The sequence below is a fragment of the Drosophila nasuta genome, chromosome X, assembly GCF_023558535.2.
Source record: "Drosophila nasuta strain 15112-1781.00 chromosome X, ASM2355853v1, whole genome shotgun sequence".
NCBI lineage: Eukaryota > Metazoa > Arthropoda > Insecta > Diptera > Drosophilidae > Drosophila > Drosophila nasuta.
This window is the reverse complement of record NC_083459.1, coordinates 32,910,255-32,932,372: the sequence shown is the minus strand read 5'-3', so window position 1 is coordinate 32,932,372 and position 22,118 is coordinate 32,910,255. Positions and strand designations below refer to the sequence as shown.

Genomic DNA, 22,118 nt, shown 5'->3' with positions numbered 1-22,118 from the left:
TGTGCCGGTAAAAATATTTGTATGTACACATGTGAATAGATGTTCATAATTGTATTCGTAGAGAAGTGTATGACTACTTACATACATACATATGTGCATATGTCCCCCTCTATCTATGTATATATTTATGTACTTATGCATAAACAAGCTTAAACATACATAGATAAAGATGCTAACAGGCAGGCAGGCGATAATATATGTATATATGTATGTACATATCAAATATATATATGGATGTACATATGGATATGTAAGTGCATATACGAGTATAAGAATTGTCCTAAAAGATATGGGTGTGGTGAAAAGTATTTTCAGCAAGCATCGATAACCGCCGAATCAGTACGAACGCTCTTATTACTTCGGGACCAGTACACACACACACACACACACACACACATACACAAACACATGCATAGGCGTACATATGTAAACATACTCGTACATCCTATGTATCTTGTTTGGAGCACAAGCACATACACACAGAGATATCTAGATACATTGTGTGCGAATGAATGCAATTGGAAGTTAATTGTACGTCGAGATCTAAATTGTATTGCACAATAATTGACATTGTTTATCCCCCCCTCCCCAACCACTCGGGGTTATAGCCTGAAGCTGAATATGCACATATTTGTAGTCGTGAAAATTCAACTATGTGCATACCTATAGTACATACATGAGCCAAGATGTACATATGGGGCTGAATCCATTGGGAAAATAACTATTCGCACATCTGCATACTTTATATTCACATATTACTATCAATAAAGTTTTAGCTAGTCCATTGAAATCAGTGATTTGAGACACTTCCCAGCATAAGCTATAGATTGATTGAATGTACGGAGTTTCAAGTAGATATGTTCAGGAGCAGAGTTTGGATAAATTATAAATATATTGTACGACTACCATGACCGGTCTGTTACGTTTACTATATAACAACTATAAACTTGACGATAAGCTACTAAAATTACACGATGTTTTTTTTTTAACTCATCTCGCGCTACTCGTAACCGTGTTAATTGACCGCGTTCAAACCCCGTTCGATACGTTTTAACACTCAAAAGTAAAATTATTTCTGGTATATCAGAAAGCGTTTCCGCCCTAAAAGGTACATGAGATACTCCTCAAAGCGCATGCGTGGGCAATAGCATCACTGCTGCTTTTTTGGCCAAGTTGAGAACAGAGTTATATGTTTTCATATTGTAATTGTTATCGACAAGCGAAATATTTATAATCCAGAGGCATCGAAAAAAACTAAGTATGGCAATAAATATGGTTTCGAAATTACTTAATTATTATTATTAACTCTTATTAACTCTTTATCAAATTCAGTTCCTTTTAAATGCCCTACCTACTATCGATAAAAGATAGCAGATGATGTCTTGAAAGTAAAATAACTTTTAAGTTACCTTCCGATATGGTAGAAAATATTATACTTGTAATATGGGTTTTAAGCGATTTCACACTTTCCATTTGGAGCTCTTAAATTCCATGAAGATTGTTTTAGACAAGGTAGTCCGATAGAATCTGTCCGTTTTAAAATAGAAATGGAATGTACTTACCTTATTACCATGTTTACTGAGTTATCTGAAATGGAGAAAAAAGGGATTTTAAAAACTTAAATTCCGAATTCTAAATTCCAAAACCCAGACTTATAATCTATCCGAAGGTTAAGCATCTTTTATATATGCTGTCTTAAAGAATAAATACATACATACAAGACAAGATAAATAAAAAATTGAATATTGAATTTAAAACTGCTAATAAGTTCGTAAAGATAAAACGACGTAAGCCAAACAGATTTATGTATCTATTCAAATACACTTTAATTTATTTTGATATTAACACAATCATTTGCATTTATGCAGGTTTGCTATTACCATTACTAAATAGACAACAATGTGTAATTAATTCCAATTGATGTGTATATATATTATGTACATATGTACAAAAAATGCCCAAGCAATCGAAAGCTTTTCAGATAACCGATTTATAAATTGTGTGTAAAGAAGTAGAATACATGTACATATGTATATATATAGTCGTATACATATATATCGGCCGACTATAAGTTAGTATAGCTTTCATATTATGTATGTTGTCTCGCTCTGCTTAAATATATTTGCATTTTGTATTTTGATTTTCATTTTGTAATTTTCATAATTTTCATTATTTGAAATGTTGTATTAATTGCGCTAACTTTGTACGTTATGCATTATCATTACAGACTTAAAGTATGAGAGGTGAAACCATCGAATGGAAATCTACACACGAGAGAAATACAGGCTGCATACTGCAGACTGAAGCACGCACGACGTGACGAAATTAAAATACAGATGAACTACAAATCTATTTACTTTGTATATATTTGCACTATAAAAAAGTCTGGACCTCTACATTGTTGTTGTTGTTGTTGTGTTGGCATGCATTCAACAATGCTTTATGTACTGTATGTATTAGTCCGTGTTTGGGTCGGGGAATGATGCGTCTTCGTAGATCGTTCCATGAACCTTAACCTAGTTTGCGGCGTCTTGTAGATGGCACCAAGGTGGGCGACGTAGCCGCCAGTGCCATCACAGGTAGAGCCACAGGTGTGCCGTGGCCCGGATACTGTAGGTGCTGTACCACAGAGAGTTGTGGTTGCTGCTGCTTCAAGAGCTTGGCCGCAGCGTGTGCTTCGGCTGCGGCTACCACAGGATGTAAAAGATCAGAGCTTCTTCCGCTGCTGCCGCTGCCCCCGCCATCGCCACTACCATTGTTACCGCCACTTTCACAGTCGTCGTCATCTGAGATCAGTGATATGCTTAGGTCACTAGATAGCTTCAGCGAAATGGGTGCAGGAGGCGAAGGCACCACCATTGGGGCGACCTTCGCGCGCATCGCTGGCGACAACTTTTGCAGTTGCTCTGGCAGAATGTCGTGTGTATACTCCGGCACGCCGCTGGACGCGAGTCCTTCACGCAGTTTGCTTAGCGACAGCTCGTAGATGCGATTCGCAATGACCGTGTGCACGGTTGTTTCATCCGGCAGCGTGGCCGTCACATCGCTGGCCACATCGACATTCAAGTAACCATCGAAGCTGTTTGGCAATGTGGTTGTTGGAGCGTTGCAATTCTGAGAGTGAGCGTGTGCCTGAACCTGGGCCTGGGCGTGAGCGTGAGAATTGCCAGCGTGGAACGACGAGTCCCGAGGCTGTCGACGTCGTTGCCTAGCTTGGCAGTTGGCAATTGTAGAATTTCGTGGCACCAAGGACACAGTTACCTCCTCAATAGTATCGTTAAATGTCAGCGGTGCCAGCGGCGGTGGTGAGCGCATTATATGACGCCTGCTGAAATCATTTCTGCCATCTTCGTCGTCACTGGTCAGCACTATACTGTCGGAAAAGGTTGCTGTTGTTGTTGACGTCACGTCTCCGTACCGTTTGCTCGTATTGCCAGCTTTTTTGCGACCACTGATCGCTCTGGTAGAGCTGGCTGGCATTAGCAGCATGGTTGAGGTCGAGGTCGAGCTGTGCGCCGGCGCCAACTCAACGGGTACAAGTGTGATATTCGGAACCGTGGATAGTTGCAAGCTAGCAGTACCACCAACACCAACACCGACAGCGACACCGGCAGCTCTGTGGTGGAGCAAGAGGCCGCTGGCCATAGCATATCCGGGAGCCGCCGCTTTAACGACCACTGGCTGAGTCTGCTCTTCGTCTTCGTCATCGTCCGATAGCAGATCGATGGTAATGTCAGCAGGTAGTGTAGCGGCTACATGACGTCGCGATAACATCAGATGACAACGTCGCTGCTTGCCACGTTCAGTCTTAGAGGCCGGCGTGTGCGTGTGTGCGTGCGTATGCGTATGCATGTGTGTGTGGGTGTGTGAATGCGTATGAGAACGCATATTGGACATATAGAGTTTTTGGCGTTCACGCAGACGCTCCATCCATTTGCAGAGGCGGCGCTTGAGGCGCCGATTGTCGAACAAATTGGACGATATATAAAATGGTTCGGAATGTTTGGTATTCATTGCTAGAAACGTACAGATTAGATCTCTTTGTCAGGGTGATCACACACTTGCCACAGACTCGGCGCTCTACTTACTGCTTACTGCTGATGATTTGATTCGCGATCGTAGATGTGTTGTGTCTCAGTTGAAAGCCTTAAGCATCTCCGTCCTATGTGGAGACTGCCGCTGAAACCGTGCAACCACCAGCCAGCAGCCAACAGGCACTGCCACTAGCCACCAACCACTACCAAGTACAGTTTGTTATTGCGGCTGTTGCAACTTGCATAATTGTGTCAACTCCACAGTGTTCTCAATTCTGTTCAGATGGTGCAGACGTATTGCTCTTGATTTAAATCCATTTGGCGCAGCTTTACGAAGCAAATTTTAGTTATTCGCGTATTGTACTTGATGTTTGCATTCAGTTTACGCTCTGTTTTGTTTTTGTTGTAACTTTTCGAGCTGTTTATTTTGGTGTAGGGATGTAAAAAAGTGCATCAATCAGTGTGACCGGACCTCAACTTGGGAATTGACTTTATTTACTTTTCTAATATACCAAATATACCACATGCACGATTGCTACACTTTATTTGGGCTACTTTTGAAAACTTTCTCACTGGTCAGTTGAAGCTAATTTGTAAATGTTTATTTTTCACATATTTGTTAATGTCCTATAAACGTGTTGTAATTGATTAGGGAAAATAATACCAAGAAAGTATATCGTTTACTACAAAAGGTCGATGTTATCGATATATCGTTTGCGCATACGACGTGACTATTCAATGCATTTGGGTTGTTGTCTCGGCTAACATATGTGACTCATCAAAGCCGGTAAATTGAACATTCTTAATATGCAGATTGGGTTTCAATCATAAATGATAGTAAATGTATCTAATGAACAGTTCCTTTTTACCTTTAGAATGAAACTGATTTCATCCCATGTGGACAGCAATTTTTTAACAATTCAACACAATACGTTTCGAAAGTGGGCATTTGTAAAGACGTTTTATTGTTGCAAGTCAGTTTTAACTTAAAGACCATCTAATCTCCTAGTGTCATTCATCAGAGACTCAAATGCGTACTGATTTGTCAGTTATTTTGCAAGACGAATGCTTCCGAGAGCCAAACCGAAGACAAATCGGGAAAACAGCGACTATGAACAAAGAAAATCTAACGACACGACAGCCAGTACGAACAAAAGTTAATAATAAAAAAAATTGAGTAAAAATTGGCGCCACCCACAAAAGTTGAGTAGTCTCAAAAAATAAGCACATGCGCTCTTGTTTTGAGTGCGTTTGCATGAGCTTTCACTCCAGATACTTGAAAGCTTTCACTCATTTGTATTCCAACAAGTATTCGGCTTCAGATGCGTTGTCACTTAGTTCGCCGGCTGGATGCGGATACGATCGGATATGGGATCCGCGAAGATGGTGAATGGTTTATAACAATTATAAAATGGTCTTAAGAATTTATATTTAATGATCGTTAAATAAAGAACTAAATCATTGTCAATGTATTAAAAAAAAAAAAATAATTGCAACCATAATTTTGAAAAGAGCAAAATGAAATTAAAAAAAGGAACTATTATACAAATTATATTTAATTTAGATTATGCAAGAGGAACTGTATCTATTCCTATTTTCTATGCCTTTCTTAAGGATATACCAATGAATCTTTTACCAAATATGTCTATGTCAAAGTAACTAGTTTACTGAAGTAATGCGTCTTGCTAAGACAGGATTTAGTTGGATTTTGAACTGGATAAGAGTGTCCAATCAAAGAAAACAAAATACTAATGGATCTTACATAATATAAAGATACCAATAAACATTGAGACATATATGTACATACATATATACATGCTGGTATTCATTCATCCTATAAACTTACCATAACACCCATCTACAAATTTTGATGTAATTATGTAAAAGGAATATATGTATGAACATACATACACGCAAACATTCATACCTATGTAAATATATTTATACGTGTGCTTACATTTATTTGCGTACAGACCTATGATTCAAATGAATACATAAAACTTGCATTACTTTTGTGATGTATGCATATACATACGATATACTTTAATTTACGCATAACATAAATAAGTATATTCATGCGTGCATGTACATAAGTGGATATAGTTACCTCTAATACAAGTACTTGCATACATTAACATATAAAAACTTGAAAGTTAAGTACATAATCATGAGACTGTATTGTCTTGAATGACTTCAAATCTATACATAACATAGTCTAATTTCAATGTATATTTTATTGCATTTGAAATTGATCGAGGAAGCTATAAAGTTCGAAAGTAAAAAATGATCAATAATCAGCTAAATGGGAAGCAAGTACTTGGGAGAGCAATAAATTTACCAGTTTATTTTTCGTGCGCATTTCATTAGTACGAACAAAGCCTAGGTGGGCTGCAATGGATTGAAAAAAAAAGCTAAGCTAATGTCTACTTTAAATATTGTGGGTGAATGACTCAACCTACTAAGTGAAATGATAGCGTTTCCAGTAAAAAATGAAAAGAAGAAGTAAACGGCGGCACAAAGGCTGTGGAAAAGTGAGGAAAACAGCGTAAAGACAATAGACAGGAACCACAACAAAAATTATAGACTCAACTTGGTTTGACTTGCCTTTTGGCCGCCCACAGTTTTCAGTCGCTTTCTCGCTGTCTCACTCCTTCGATATCCCTTACCAAATGCGCTTTGCCCGCTTAAATTCACGAAGTGCGGGAAAAATAAACCATTTGCCGCATTTAGGCGTACGCAGACCACGACTCCGGCAAAGGCAAAGGCAACTGCTACGGCAACTGCTACGGTTCTGACTGCGACTGCAACACGGTCTGTGACTCTGACTCTGACTCCGACTCCGACCCCGACCTGCACTTCTCTGCCTTTATTCCTCTCACCCACAGCTAAACCTCTGGCTGCCAACCCCTCATCTTGCCTTGCCATCTTACTCCCTGAGCCTGGCAATGGTTTCCTGCGTTGCGGCGGCTTGGAGCTTGGGCTTGGGCCGCCTGTGCATTAAAATGAATTTCTTTTGTATGCGTTTTGCTTCAAAACTGTGGGAGTCGAGTTGGAGTTGGAGTCGATTTGAATGAATGCACGTCCTTGTGCCCTGTGCCGGCAGCAAAGCAACGAAGATCGAAGCACAGCGCAGCGCAGAAGAGCAGAGGAGCTCAGGCCAAGGCTCGGTGACTCCAAGTTTCAGGCTTTGGCTGCTACACTGACTCTGACTCCAACCCGAACTTCAACTCCAACTGCTACTATGACTCCGATTCCGACACCTACCTATCCGGTGCTCATCGTCATCGTCCTCATCATCAACGGTGAAACGGTGAAATGCTGGCACATCGATATTGCCTTCGTCCTTGCCACCCACAGCACCACTCGAGAATCCAATCCGCTCCACACCGCTTCACCACTTCACCGCTTCACCACTTCATCTGCTCTGCTTCTTGACTTAGGCGACGTTAGAAGAGCTGGCGCTTTGGTTGGCGGGGCGTCTTTTAAGTGTTTGCATTTTTCAGGTGTTGAATTTTCATTGTACTTGTCTTTGCTGTTGCCGCACTTGTTTTGCTTTGCTTTGGTTTCTTTTCTTTTCTGCTCCTTTCTTGTGATTCTTTTGCTTTTTATGCTTTTTTGTGTTTTTGGCATTACGCCAAATGTGCAAAGCCAACAAAATACCAAAAGATTGCACATTGCACCTGTCTTTTGGACGGCATTTTGGTTTACGGCTTCAGTCTGTTCAGCTTTTGTGTACGTGCCCGGGTACGTGTGTGTGTGTGTGAGTGTTGTGTTTGCTGGTGTGTGTGTGTGTGGGTGTCTGTGCTGTAGGGTAATTCTCTGACATATCCTTGTTGCTGTTATAGTTGTTGCTGCTTTTATGGATGCTTCTGGTTAAAGCAGCCGCCGCTGCCGTTGCCGCTGCCAAAAGCGGCCTGGTTATTGGAAAAACTTCTTATACCCTGCTCGCGCATTGCAAATTAGGTGGGTATAACAACATGGATATTGTTAGTCACATGTCTAAAGGCGAAGGGTATCTCTCTAGTCCACATCAATTAACGCTTTTGCCCATTACGGCAGATGATAGTCCAACTGGGCGTTCGGATTACGTTGCCGTTTAACTTTGAGTACTATTTTAGGTGCTATTGTGGCATCAGAGTTTGCCGATGCCTCACTTGGGACGTGTGTTTGACCCTCCGAATGTGTAGCAAACTAACCTGTGAAGCTGGTTGAAGTTCATGTTTTCCTCTCCCCTCTTTCCACTATGAAACCCAACTTGAGTCGCGGAATTCGCATTTCCGCAAATCATCGTATTGTCTGTACATTTCTTGTTAGCACGTTAACAAACAAAATACTTAAAGGTGCTTCTTAGCACATTCTTGTTGCCAAGTTGATGCAATTATTAAATAGAACATTATCGAATCATAAAGACAAGAGCTGTTCTAACATATGAAAATGCGAGTGCTGAGCTGATATTTATGAGCGTCATCTAGCATCTGGTCGTGGTCAAATGGGGCAGATAAATGGCAGATGTGGACTCTATTGACTCCAAATGAAAAGGCAGTGAGAGAGCGGTGTCACGCGCACTTGCACCTGCACCAAAATCTGCTACAAGCGGCAGGCAGGAAAGCGGGCGGGAAAGCGGGAAAGCGGACATGAGGGCAGGTTGGCAGGCAAAAGGCAAATGGTGGGAGGCGGGAGGCTGCAGGCAGCAAGTGCCCAGCAATGGTAAGTAGAAATTTGCGTCAATAGGATTGTTAAAGAGGCTTAAGTTAAATGGGAAAACTTCCGATTCAATGAACCGCAAATTGCATGCGAAATGCCAAAACGAAAATGTCGCCGACCAACTACCTCAGTAGCCATCTCTGTGTGTGTATGAGTGTGTGTATGTGCGTACATACTTTTATAGTATATGGATGTGTGTACACGTGGATGTGTGCACAACAACAAGGACTGGACTGAAAACGAAACCGATCCCTACGCTTACAATGCAAACTGAAATCAATACACAGCGTAGTACGAATGGCTTAATAATTCAGGTACTTCTAAGATAAGACTACTTGAATATTCCCACACACACACACACACACACACACACACACAGACACACACCATTTAATGTACTTATTTGGGAAAAAATAAATATACATAACATATACATACACATATATATTTATGTCAACAATTTGGTCATACTTTGAGTGCATATAACTAAGCATAAAAGGACTCACACACTCATCAATGATTGACAATTAATTCACATTGATATTCTAGCATCTGCGTCTTGCAGCACCTGACAAGCCAGTGGTTACTCTTCATAACCGGTATACGATGCGTTTAGAGTAACTTGATTATTTCAATTTTGCCATTTGGCTGACGCTTGTCGGGATTTGTGGACCATGTGGACAACGTCTCGCATGAGTTTGGCAGCAAAGCGTTGCACTTGTCGTTTTAACCATTTATGAATTGAGTCCATAGCCAGGAGTAACATTATTTCAAGATGCTGAGCGTAGGTATGGAGTGCAGAGTCGTCCAGTTTAAGGAATCATTTAAGTTCAAGTGTTTTTCACAGGGTATTTGGTTAACGCTTACTCTAACAACGATGCTGGGGTTCACAACTTGTAGCGAAGCAACTCAACTCAACTCTGCCCAATCCTAAATATCAATTTCATTTCCCTCAACAAGTCATCATGTGAGGGGCGTGTGCGCTTGTATGTGTGTGTGTGTGTGTGTGTCAAATGAAAGGGGAAGGGCTAAGAATTTCAAAAGGAAATCCAATTTCGCGTATTTTCTTAACTTAATCCTTTTTGGCAAGTAATCGACGTATAAGAGAAAACACGTATACGAACTGTGAACACACACACATACTTATTATGAATTGGCATTAGTGTCTTCAAATAGATGTTGTTCACTTTAAATGCAAACAGGAAGAAAAAACGTGCTAAAATCAAGAATAAAATCTTAAATCAAGATTGTTTGTATTTTAAAATTGAACCAAGAAGGTTTATTCTTACATCTAAATTGAAAATCTACAAAAAATTTAGATTGCCAAATCTGGAAATTCAAGATTATAATGTTTCAAGAATTGAAAAATCTTCAAATTTAATGAAGATAGCAAAATCTTAAATTAAGATTAAACTTAATAACTTTTGAATCTAGAATAAAACATTCTTCAATCAAGGTTTTAATTTTAAGATAAGATGTTTATTATCTTAACATAAAAATGTAGTATAAAAATCTGGATTTAATATATATCAACCAAAAAATTGTATTTCAAGATTGTTCTTTTTAAGATCGAAAAAATCGTAAGTCAAGATTTTTTCAAATTGAGTTTTGTTCTCTCTTAGACTTTTATATTGGCAGCAATGATGAATGCATAAAGTCTGACTCTGAATTATATATTAATACTACTTGACTACCAAATACTATACTTGTAATGAATTTTATTTCAATTCGCACATAGCGAATTATGCACTGTAGGAGAAGAGAGACCTCTGAACACAAGAACAACAAGTAAAACAGAAGCGAAGCGTTGAATATCAGAAACTAAAAGGCCTTCTTACTCTCGGCTCTGTCATCTGGCAGCCAGACGGCATTTCAAGTGCAGGACGCGGATAAGACACTCAGAAGGCAAAGTATAAATTTGCTCCTCGTGTTCGTATTCCTATTCGTCTTCACAGAACTGTGGAACACAGCAGATATTTGCATTCACGGGATACAATTGAAATACAAATGTTTTTTTTTGTTTTGTTGTGTTTTCAATGTATTTGCGGCTAATTCGAGTTCTATCATTCGAATTTGATTCAAGGACCGCATTTGCGAGCACTCGAAAACAATTAAGGACTCTACTCGATTTACCCACTGTGAGTGACGACCAATATGTGTGTGTGTGTGTGCCTGTGTGGGTGTGCGTTGTTGTGTGCTTGTGTATTTGTTTATTATCCTTGGTAATGCATGCAAAGATGCTGCAAAGTAGCTTAATACTTTATGCACGCAATGAAAAGACTTTTTACGATCGCATTATACTTGTAGGTACTTATATTTTTCGTAGATATTTCACTCGTCTATTCGATACACACAAGCAGCAAGCAGCAAGCATAAGCGCATATATGCTTATAGATATAGATACTACCCGTTGCATTATAGTATGTTGGAGTGCCATAAAGTATGTTCGGATGGGTTTGGTTTGTCACAGCACAGCACAGCACAGCACAGCACAGCACTTGTAACCATATCGCATTTTACACAAGGGTGCATGTTAAATGTGCGACACCATTGCGTATAAGTGATACGAATACGAATACGAGCTGGAGAACGAGAACGAGTACGAGTACGAACGATGGGCGGAACGAACGACGAGTGGCTGAGACTGTGCATAAACTATGCAATAAATAAGTTTATTATCGCGCCGTAGACGCTTCTAGTCCCTTAATACTACTGTGCGATTGTCGCCTTTGGGTTTCGCCATTCGCCATTCGCCATTCGTCCCCTGTCCTCTGTCCTCAGTCCTCAGTCCTCTGAAACTTTTCCTCCTCTATTATCTCTGCTTTGTTTTGACAATTTTGACAATTTTGATGTTTTCTATTTTTAGTTGTCTCAAATATTTATTAAATACATATTAACTTTAATATTTGCATATCATATATTTGCTATCTGTGCCTCACTTCATAGCAAGTAAAGGCTTTTGCTTTTACAAATTTATGTTAGGTACGCCGCAAATTAGCGACAACAAATTACTACCCAAATTGCTCGTTTCGGGTCGTTACTGATTTTAGAAAGTTTTAAATTAAATAGATTTTGGCGCAGCCAATGTAAAACGCTCCTTAAAACATAAAAAAGAGAGCGCACAAAGCATTTGGTTTTCAGTTAGTTTGCTTCTTATTCTACAGTCGTAATTATTTTGCTGCTGCTCCTAATTAATACAAATGGTTTGATACACAATAAAGATTTTTCAACTTGGCTCGTTACTGGAGTTGGCCTCGTTGGCGGCCTGGCTGCGTTGCCAGTGTGGTAGATGGAAGGGGGAGAGGGGGAGGGTTGAGGAGGGATTGTTGTTAGTGTCCTTGTTGTCCTCGCTACTTGCTGCTGAAGAAAAAAGTTTTTCCATTTTGAAAAGTTTGTGTTTTGTGGCGTTTCTGGTGCAGTTGCACTGATACACTTGTACTAATACACACACACTCACATACACGAGTATACACGCACGTACGCAAACACACATATACACCCATACACACACACACACACACACGCCCTAATATCACCGCCTCTTGGTCTGGCCGTTATCTCTTTTGTTTTTTGCACATTGCCTTTTACTTTTCGACGTGAACGTCGACGTCGACGTCGCTGCCGTCGCTGCCGTCGTCGTCGTCGTCGTCGTCGTCGTCAACAGTGCCGTCTTCATCAACGTGCATTGTTTTTTGTGTAATTTTGCAATAAACAGCAAAACAATTTAAAAGACGAGCTAGCAAACGTCGACAAAGCAAAAGGATGTAACGTTTTGCCAAGTGGACCGACACCGACCTCCTCTTACCACCACCCTCCCCTTCCACCCTCTTCGCCGTCGTCAATTCCTTCCTTTAACCATGCCCACTGCGGTGCCAACGGTTTCCAAACGCCCCTCTCGACCCTCCCAAGCGACCAACCGCGCACAATGCTGGCCAATGTAAAAATAAAACTCAAACAAACCAGAGAAATGTCAGAAATGTTTGACTATCAGATATCCAGGAACTCATATTGAGTTAAATTAAGAAATATATAATAAACATAGATTATTCCATATTATATAGTAATTTACTTGTAAGTGAAATGTTCATTATTTTATAAGGAATTGCTGAAGTCCAGCTTCTATACGTACATGAAAGTCTCTGAAGTCTTTTCCTGTCAATTAATCGACTGCTTTAAAGCTGCCTCGCTATAGGGTATAGGAGTTACTCCTTCGATGGGTGCTGGGTGCTGGGTGCTTGGTACCCTTAAGAGTTCAGATTTTAAGTGCGAGAGAGACTCTGTCCATTGTCCATTTACCAATTTATATAGCAAAGTTTTTTGCTGCAGAAATACTTTTGTTCGAGTTGGGTTGAGTTGCGTCGAGTCGAGTTTGTTTGCTCGAAAAGTAAAAATGTTATGCCTCCATTTAATATGTGGCCTCACAGCCCAGAGGCTGGCCAGGAGCTGCTCTGCTTCTTGGTTACTCGAAGCTGGATGCTAAGTGCAGGCCCAGTTAATTTGTTATTTGTTATTGTTAGCGTTGCCTGCCTGGCCCTGAACTGAACTGAACTGAAAACTTAGTTGTGTGCTGCTTATTGGTCTTTTTGTTTTGAACTAATTGAAATATATTTATCAAGTTTGCCTTCAATTTGCATATAATTTGATATCTAAATGTGTTTGCATTCAAGAGAAAGTTAATTATGTAAATATCCCTCTACATATACTCGTAGCATTGAATTGCATAGCATAGCAAGTATGTAGACTGTCGGCACTTGGGCTATATATAAACTCGGTTTAATAATGAACATCGCACACACACACACACACTTAAACACAGATATATATTTATTCAGTCGTATTCGCATACTTTGTGTGGGCCACGTTACGTAATTACCGCAGCAGTTCTCTTTCTCACTCTCTCTCTGTGGAAATGAAGTTCTGCCGCGGTTTGAGCAAAGTGGCAGCAGCTAAACAGCTAAGCAGCTAAACAGCTAAGCAGCTAAGAAGCTAAACCAAGCCAAGGAATACGGAGAAAGCAGTCAGCAGTGAGCGTTAAGCTTGCTTAATGACCACTCATTACCGTTAATTGATTTCAATTAAATCACGCCGAAAAACAGCAGCTTAGACAGTACATAAAGGCAAATGCGACTGATGTAACCACAACAACTTAAACAACAATTACAAAAATAATCAGGAAACAGAAACAACAGCAACAACAGCAACAACAACAATTACAACCGTCTGTTAGCTTCTCGATGGCTTTTCAACGATAACAACCAGTCAGTCCCACAATAAGAGAAAAGCAGCAAGGCAAAGGAAATGTCTTGAGTTGAAACAACGCGCAAGAGCGAAAGAGAGATGAGGAGGAAGCAAGCGAGCGACGGAAATGGAGTGGAGTGGAGTGGAGTGGAGTGGAGTGAGATGAGCCTTAAGTGTTTGCTTTGCCACATAGAGTTGCACACAATGACACGCACCAAATGACCACGCACACAGCAACACCAGCACCAACAACAACAGCAACAGCCACGCCCAACGTCAACGCCTACATCCTCGAACACGTTCAAGTTCGCGTTCACGTCCGCTGATAATAAATTAAAGCATCTTTACACAATTCCAGCCGCTTAACTTAATAAAAACGCCAACATGGCGTCCTTCGTCCTCCGTTCACTCCTCTGTTCCTCTGTTCCTCAGTCCAGATCCGGATCCGGATCCAAATTCAGATTCAGATTCAGTGTCCAGATCCAGCTATCAAGCTGGAAAGGAAAGAAGAGTCGGCAATCGACCATCCGATGATGCTGCTGCCGCTGCGGCAAAGATTTTTGGAATAAAGTTAATTACAGCTCATTGGATATTCGTGGGGAAAAGTTGCGCCGTCGGCAACAGCGAAGCTAAAAACACTGAAAGAGCGTTTATATGTGGTTGAGGACGGATGCCGCATCTCCCTCTCTCTCACTCTCTCTGCTCTTTTCATCCTTTTAAGCTCTGCCCGCTGAAGCAATTAACAATAAAACAACACTTTTCTAATTGGATGAAACGTTTTGCAAGTTTTGCATCCGATATGCTTCGCTGGAAATGCGCGACGGCATCTAAATTAAATCCAGTACTTAATGGTCGACTGCTGAAGCCTTTACAACAACTCAATCTCGAGTTTGAAGTTTGAGGTTTGAGGAGGATGAGAAAGTGTCTATTCCAGCGCAACTATTTGGCTTAGAATATGCTTTGAAATTAGCTAATTTCGAGGTAAGTGCGTGATTAAAAAATAATAACTATTGCAAGAGTCGCGACTTTCTTTAATCACACTCACTCTCAATTGCAGCCAAAGCAATTTAAGTTTGCAAACTTTAAATGTGTTTAAAAAACACTGAAGCAAACAATTTGGACAACAACTGGTCCGATTATATTATATATATATAGAATATATAGAAGTACGTGCGAGTTCGCAGTCGTCTTAACAATTTATCTAAGAATAACATTATATTCCTATCGGCGGCAATGTGTTGCTGCTTTACTGCTTTTCGCAGTTGCATTTCTCTCTCTCGCTCTCTCTCTCTCTCTCTGTCTCTCTTTTTGGGTGTTGCCACTCGCCTTGGTGGAAGGATCATTTTGCGGAAAATGCAAAGACACATTCTTTGGCACTCTGCAGTTTTCATATTCAATAGCAGCAGCATTTTCCGACAGCGACAGCGACGGCCACAACAATAACAACAATAACAACAGCAGCAGCGACTATGTACAAAAACAACAAATTAATACAAATAGTCTGCACTGGTATTGGCCATAGATTATACTTTTGTGGACAGTTTTCCACTTGTCGGCTGGTCGGCTATCCTATGCCAGGCTAGTCATTGCCCATTGCTTAAAGGTCCATCGCCTAGGGTTTATCGCCCACCCTCTACCCGCTACCCGCCACCCTCCCACCATTCTTTACCCTCTTTTGTACTTGGATGTTTTCTGTTTTTTCTTCTTTCGTTCGACGCAAGAAGCTTTGCGATATCTTTAGCTCGCTCCCTATCCCACTTTGACTATCCCTGCTGCATGCTGCTATCAGCGCAGTCTTACGTGCCACTTGCCACTTGCTACTTGCCACTTGGCCAGCTTGAAGTTGCCTAATACATATAGAGAGACTGTGTACACTTTCATTACTCACTTATTTCATCCCAGAAAACACACACAGAGAAAATAAAGTTCTAAAATCAAGATTTAGGTCAAGAACATTAAAACTCATCTATATTTCACGAACATTTAATATAAGACCCAAGTTCGTATTAATAAGAAGAAAAAATCTTATAGTTTCAAGACCAAAGATCTTATTTTAAGATTAAAAATATTATATATATCGTTTTTTTTTATCATTGATTCGATATAGCCTGCAATTGAGAATGGTTGGCGTCAGATCGCCTAACTGAACTATAAACGAAAACACTCAAATTTAGATAACAACTTTATAGGGTTTTCAATGGATTACAAAATTTTGATCATAAAAATATAGCACTAATGTTCTTAACTTTAAGAATATGTTCCCAAAGTGCTCTTATTTCAAGAACACCATTTTGAAGACGAATTTTATTGATAGAAGTTCTAGAACTTTGTTTTTTTTCAGTGCACACACTCTCAGCTAAATATTTTCTGTAAGTATGTTCATACTTACATAGGACAAGTTGATACATATAGATATTATTTATTGGAATTTTTGGCTTTTGAATTGAATCAATAGAAAGAAACTCGACCCATTTTGGGCGACGCACATTGATAGCGAAAAGTGAAAAACTTTTAATAGAATTTCTTTACTTTATGCTCGAGTACTCGAGTACTCGAGTAGAAGAAAGAATACTTGTATCCAAAATGTTTTCAAGTTTTCATCTTGTGAAACTTTAGCAATATTCTTAATTAACTGAATAATGATACATGTGTTTGCAATCCATCCAAGAAATCAATCTGCTCGCTCGCTTTTTGCATACTCGCAATACTCGTAATTACCTGGCGTGTGTCTATTAGTTGATGTGCACTACTTCAATTACGCAATTAGCGAAAATATGCACGCATATTATATTTATCCACTCGTGCTATCTCTGGTGTGGTGTATCTGGTCGGTCCTTTGTGTGTGCGTGTGTGTATGTAAATTCATCCATTTAATGACAGTCCAAAATACCATTTAAACAAGAGAGAAGTATTCAATTTTCATGTTGTAACTTTTGCTTGTTTAACTACTGGCTCCAATTTATTTGTATGTCTTCTAATTTGAATTGTCGAATCTGTTGCACAATTATGTGTGCGTATGCGTGTGGATCTGTGTGTATGTGTGTGTGTATCTCTGTGTGTGCTTATGCCTATGCCTGTTGTTTTGTGTTGTGCCATTCGTTGTGTACCATACAAATGGTAAGCCAAAATATGGCGTTATAATAATTTTCATAGCAAAATTTACACATGCATAATTAATTAGTATCAAAAATTTAATACTCACACTTTGTATCTGCTTAAATATTTACACTTCGTGCCAAATTTGTATGCAAATCGCTTTGCTACAGACTGACAATAACATACACACGCACAATGTCTTGCAATTAAAAAATGATACACTCGGCGGCACCTTCGTAGAGACAGAGCAAAATGAAAAGCAAAACATATTTCTTGAGTATAACAATTCGTCTCTCCTCAACGAATCGAGCCACCCGCTTGCACGAATATCGTGCAGGGTATTATCAATGGAAGGCAACAAAGTGTGCTCAATTTTGGTTTGCAAATTAAAGGACAGCGATGCCCATCTGTTGCTATTCAACTGACGAGCATTGTGCCACTGCCAGCACAGAGCAAACAAAATCGAAAACGGGTTGCTGCTGCCGCTGCCGCTGCCGCTGCTGTTGCTGCTGCTGCTGCCCGTTGGCGGCAGCCATCGCCATTGCCATCGTCATCGCCATTGCCTCTAGCTCTTTCATTCGCCATGGGTCGCCGTGCCCTCTGCGCGTCTGCCTTTGGCAAGTGGCAACTGGCAACTGGAGAATGGAGAATGGAGTGTGGAGAGAGTGGAAAGTGGCAAGTGGGGCAAGGGGAAGGCTATCGCTGTAGTTGTTGACTGGTCGGTCACTAACTGGTCGGTTGCTGGGATGGTTACTGATGGCGTTGGCGTTGGCGTTGGCGTTGTTGTTTTCCTCTTCGTTTTTTTTTGTGTTTTGCGCCTTTACCCCAAAAACCCCTTTCACTGTTTGCATTTAACGAACAACGCCACAACGACGCTGCAGCGGTGGAAGCGGTGGAAGCGGTGGCAGCGGCAGTAACAATAAGGGCAATAACAAGCGTGCTTGCCGCACATTCCGCGCCAAGGCCGGTAATGGGCTGTGGGAGTAGTAGCGAGTGGATTGTGCTGGTGTCGTGTCAGGAAGCTGAAGGTGGTAGTCAGTAGTCATGAGAGAGAGAGAGAGAGAGAGAGTGTGTTAGTGTTAACGCGAGTGTTAGTGTTAGTGGGGCTAATAAAAGCCTCGTTACAATGAAAACAAATCAAATCGACGCCGAAGCCATCCATCAAGTCAAACCAAACCTGAGTTCAAATGAAACGCGGCTAACGAATACCAGCAACCAGCAACCAGCAACCAGCAAACAGGAAGTAGTTTGAATTTCCGGTGTCACTCACCCCCATCCATCCACTGGCCATCCACTGAGCTCCAGTCACATCGCATCCGCAAAAGCAATAGCAATAGCAATAGCAATGGCAATAGCAATGGCAATAGCGATTGTACTACACACTCTCCATGCTCCACGATTCCTCATTCGAACTGGCAAAAGAGGCAGCGGCCAGCAATCGCGTCCAAATTTTCAAATTGATTACGGGACACGATGTGGAATGAGGATTGGGGATTGAGGATTGGGGATTGGGGAAAAGGGAGCGCGGAGTCAACTCAGTTTTACTTTGAAATGCCATTAAAATGTATTTACAAACGCAAATTGATAGCGATTTTGGTCTAGGTTTCGGTTGTGATCCACGATGTGTTGAAGCTGCAGCTTAGCTGGCGATTTGGCCAGACTGCGTGCTCTGCTCTCCGGAGTCCGAAGTCCGGAGTCCGGAGTCCGGAGGTCGACAGCCACAGCGACTGCAAAGGAGCGAAGAGGAGAGGCGGAAGAAGACACGACACGACCATCATTTTAACCATCTACCGATTTACTTGTAACATACGTTGACGAAACAATCCGACGGCTATAGCGGACATTGCCTGTCCAGACTTGTGTGCGTGTGGAGCAAATGTAATTTACACGTTATTGTCAGAGTTAGTCTTTGATTTTTAATACCACTTTTTGCACTTGCGATTCATTCGGATGGGTCAAACTCGTATGCGATAATTGCTTCGCTCTTTGACCTGTTGTTATATAGTATATATGTTCAGCACAGGTGATAAAATAAACTCATTTTCGGTATTTGAGCATTTACTACTCGACCTGCAGGTGACAGCTTTATGATATTGAAATTAAGAAGCCGCTTCGAGCACTTAATTGTTATTCATTATCTTCACATAGAGGACTCGGGACTCGGACAATTAATTCAATTGACAAAAGCAATAAGCTGAAAACACTGAGCATATGCTCACGTTTAACATTAGATTGTGGGCCGCCCATTTGATTTCATTGCCACTTGGCTGCCAATTGCCAATTGGCAACAAGAAGGCGTGTAGCAAGGCAAACAGAGAGCAATTTTGCAAGGAGCCACGACGACAATAAAGTTAAACTGCAATTATTTTCGAATGAACTTCATTTGAAATGCAATTTGAGGCATGTGTCTAATATATGCAAACAATTTACTAGCTCTGTTCTGGCTCACAAAAAGGGCACGTAGGCAGCCAACGAGCCAAGGACTTGAACGAGGCCAAGACAACATGCTTTTTGGCATACGGCATACGGCATACGACATACGCCATAGAGCATAGACAACAGCAACAACAACAAGACTCACATACTACATACGATACAATGAGTACAACTGTAATAGCGACAGCGAGAACAACGACAACAACAACGAGAAGGAGAACGACAGCAGCGATGATAAATCAATATGCAAAAAGGAACAGTGACGAGCGAGTTTCGCTTGGATAACAAGAAGCAAAAAGGAGAAGAAGAAACGTGGCGAAATGATAAAGAACTCGTCTCGCCAGCCATATCGTCGTACTACGCGAGTACTATGAGTGCTTTGTGTCCCACTGAAAACAGTGACAGCAAACAAAACAACTTGTGGGAATGTCCCGTTCCCCATTCTCATTCCCATTCCCACACCCATTTCCCCTTCCTATTCTCATTCCTCTTCCCATTCCATTCGTAACCCAGACGTACCCAATTTGCTACAGATGAATGCTAGTATACGTACTACATGCAATACAAGTACACTCGACGTGTGTATGTGTGTGTGTGTGTGTGTGTATGCATATAGTTAAGCAGTGCGCGCGTGCGAATTTGATGTATGTATGTATTACTCTCTCTACTCTGTGTACACAACTCCGAGTGTGTGTGTGTGTGTGTGTGTGTAGGTGTAGGTGTGAGCGCTGACAGTAAAAGTGAGCAATAAACATACGCGATTAAATTCATTATGAACACTTGAACAGCAGACAATGTGAATATGAAATGACAAACTGATTGTTGCTCTATGTCAAAACGTGTATGTGTGGGTGTGTGTGTGTGTGATTGGTTGTGTGGATCTCACTCTAGACTACGAGAACGCGTGTGAAGCAAAAGTCTTCAGTCCTTGTTATTGTTGCCTTTTCTAATTGTATTTGTGATTGCACGTCTGCACACACACACACACACACACACACACACACATACTTGTACAAGCATGTGTGATTGTGTATGTGTGTGTGTGTATGTGTGGTTACTAATTGGATTTCAGATATTCAATCAACAAGCTTCCGCACTGAATTTCGCCGATTTTGTTGAAGAGCACAACTTGCTAAGTACATATGCTGTCCTTGCTTGCATCTCCTGCAGCTACAGAACAAAGTTGTTGATATCCAAATAATATAAAAAATATATTGTATGTGGACAACATTATTCTGTGAACAGACTTATTCCTCAGTTGTCTGAACCATCAGCGAATGAAGTGCAGAATATACGCCCTTTAGTTTTAGACTTTTAATTTCATTTTTAATCTTCAAAGTTAAAATTGTAAGATGAAACAATAAAATTTACTTACGGTAATGCATAACATGAAGAAGTAAGTAACATGAAGAAGAAGAACATAATCGAAGCAAAGGTTCAAACTGCAAAAGCGTAAAAAAAATAAATTAATATATATAATATTTATTGTAATGTTAACTAATTACAGTAAGAAATGAAAATTAAATGATTAATCGCAAAGTGACCTTTCTATAATACAAGATTTTATTTGGTTGATCAATATTGTTTTATACACTTTTTACTATGGAATAAATGTCTATTACAATTTCTTGTACTGAAAGATCATATGAAATCTTTTCTCAAACCAGGTGTAAAAGGAATATGTGCTACTTAGAATTCAACACTATTCACTATTTAGTAATATCAGCATTCTATTATTCCTCAGATACTATATTGTGCACCTTATTATGCACAATTCTATAAAGATGGCAAACTTAATCAGTTGTGCACAATTTCAAACTATTGTTAGCAATTTATTCTGTGTGAAAAAGTCGATGCCAAAAATTTTAATGAATGTGCCCCAAATTAAGTGTCTGTGCTTGACTAGGCGGCCGACCGAGATATTAGAGTGGGCGGACTTGCTAAGTGGGCGTGGTCAACCAGCAGAGCTTGACAAAGACTGCCCAGTGTAGAAGAACATGTGTGAGTGTGTATGTGCATGCTTCTAATGAAATGCTACACCACTGTTCAGCTGCTACTCAACTATTACTCAACAGTTGACCACTTTTTAAAGGCATTACAACTGATCGAGTGTAAAAATGGCATGCCAAAAATTTTAGTGTATGTCTGCCAAATTGTGTGTGTTTGCTTGACTAGGCGGCGGACCAAGATATTAGTGTGGGCGGACCTGATAAGTGGGCGTGGTCAGGCAGGCGAGCTTCACAAAGCTAATCTAATCAATTGCTACTCAACAGTTCAGCTTTTACTCAACTATTACTCAACAGCTCTGCACAATTTGAAGGCATTGCAAGTGATCTTCGAAGGCAAAAATTGGCTTGCCAAAAATTTAAGTGTACGTCTACCAAATTGTGTGTGTTTGCTTGACTAGGCGGCGGACCGAGATATTAGGGTGGGCGAAAGGGATAAGTGGGCGTGGTCAAGCAGCAGAGCTTGGCAAAGATTGCCGAACATAGATTTACATGTGTGAGTGTGTATGTGCTCATTTCTAGTCAAATGTTAATTAACAGTTTCAACTGCCTCTTAGCAACTGTTACTCAACAGTTTTGCAGAACTTAAGGCACTGTTACTGAT

General features: G+C 40.5%; 1 protein-coding gene across 1 annotated transcript; it reads right to left on the bottom strand.

Annotated features, from left to right (window-relative positions):
* Positions 1-1,880: 1,880 nt before the first annotated feature.
* On the bottom strand, positions 1,881-4,497 carry LOC132795180 (protein a6). The gene is made up of 2 exons (XM_060805740.1): positions 4,089-4,497; positions 1,881-4,016 (listed from the first exon to the last, which is right to left on the bottom strand). The coding sequence occupies exon 2, from the start codon at positions 4,012-4,014 to the stop codon at positions 2,512-2,514; it is 1,503 nt and encodes a 500-aa protein (XP_060661723.1). The 5' UTR covers positions 4,015-4,016; positions 4,089-4,497; the 3' UTR covers positions 1,881-2,511.
* Between the last annotated feature and the right edge of the window lie 17,621 nt (positions 4,498-22,118).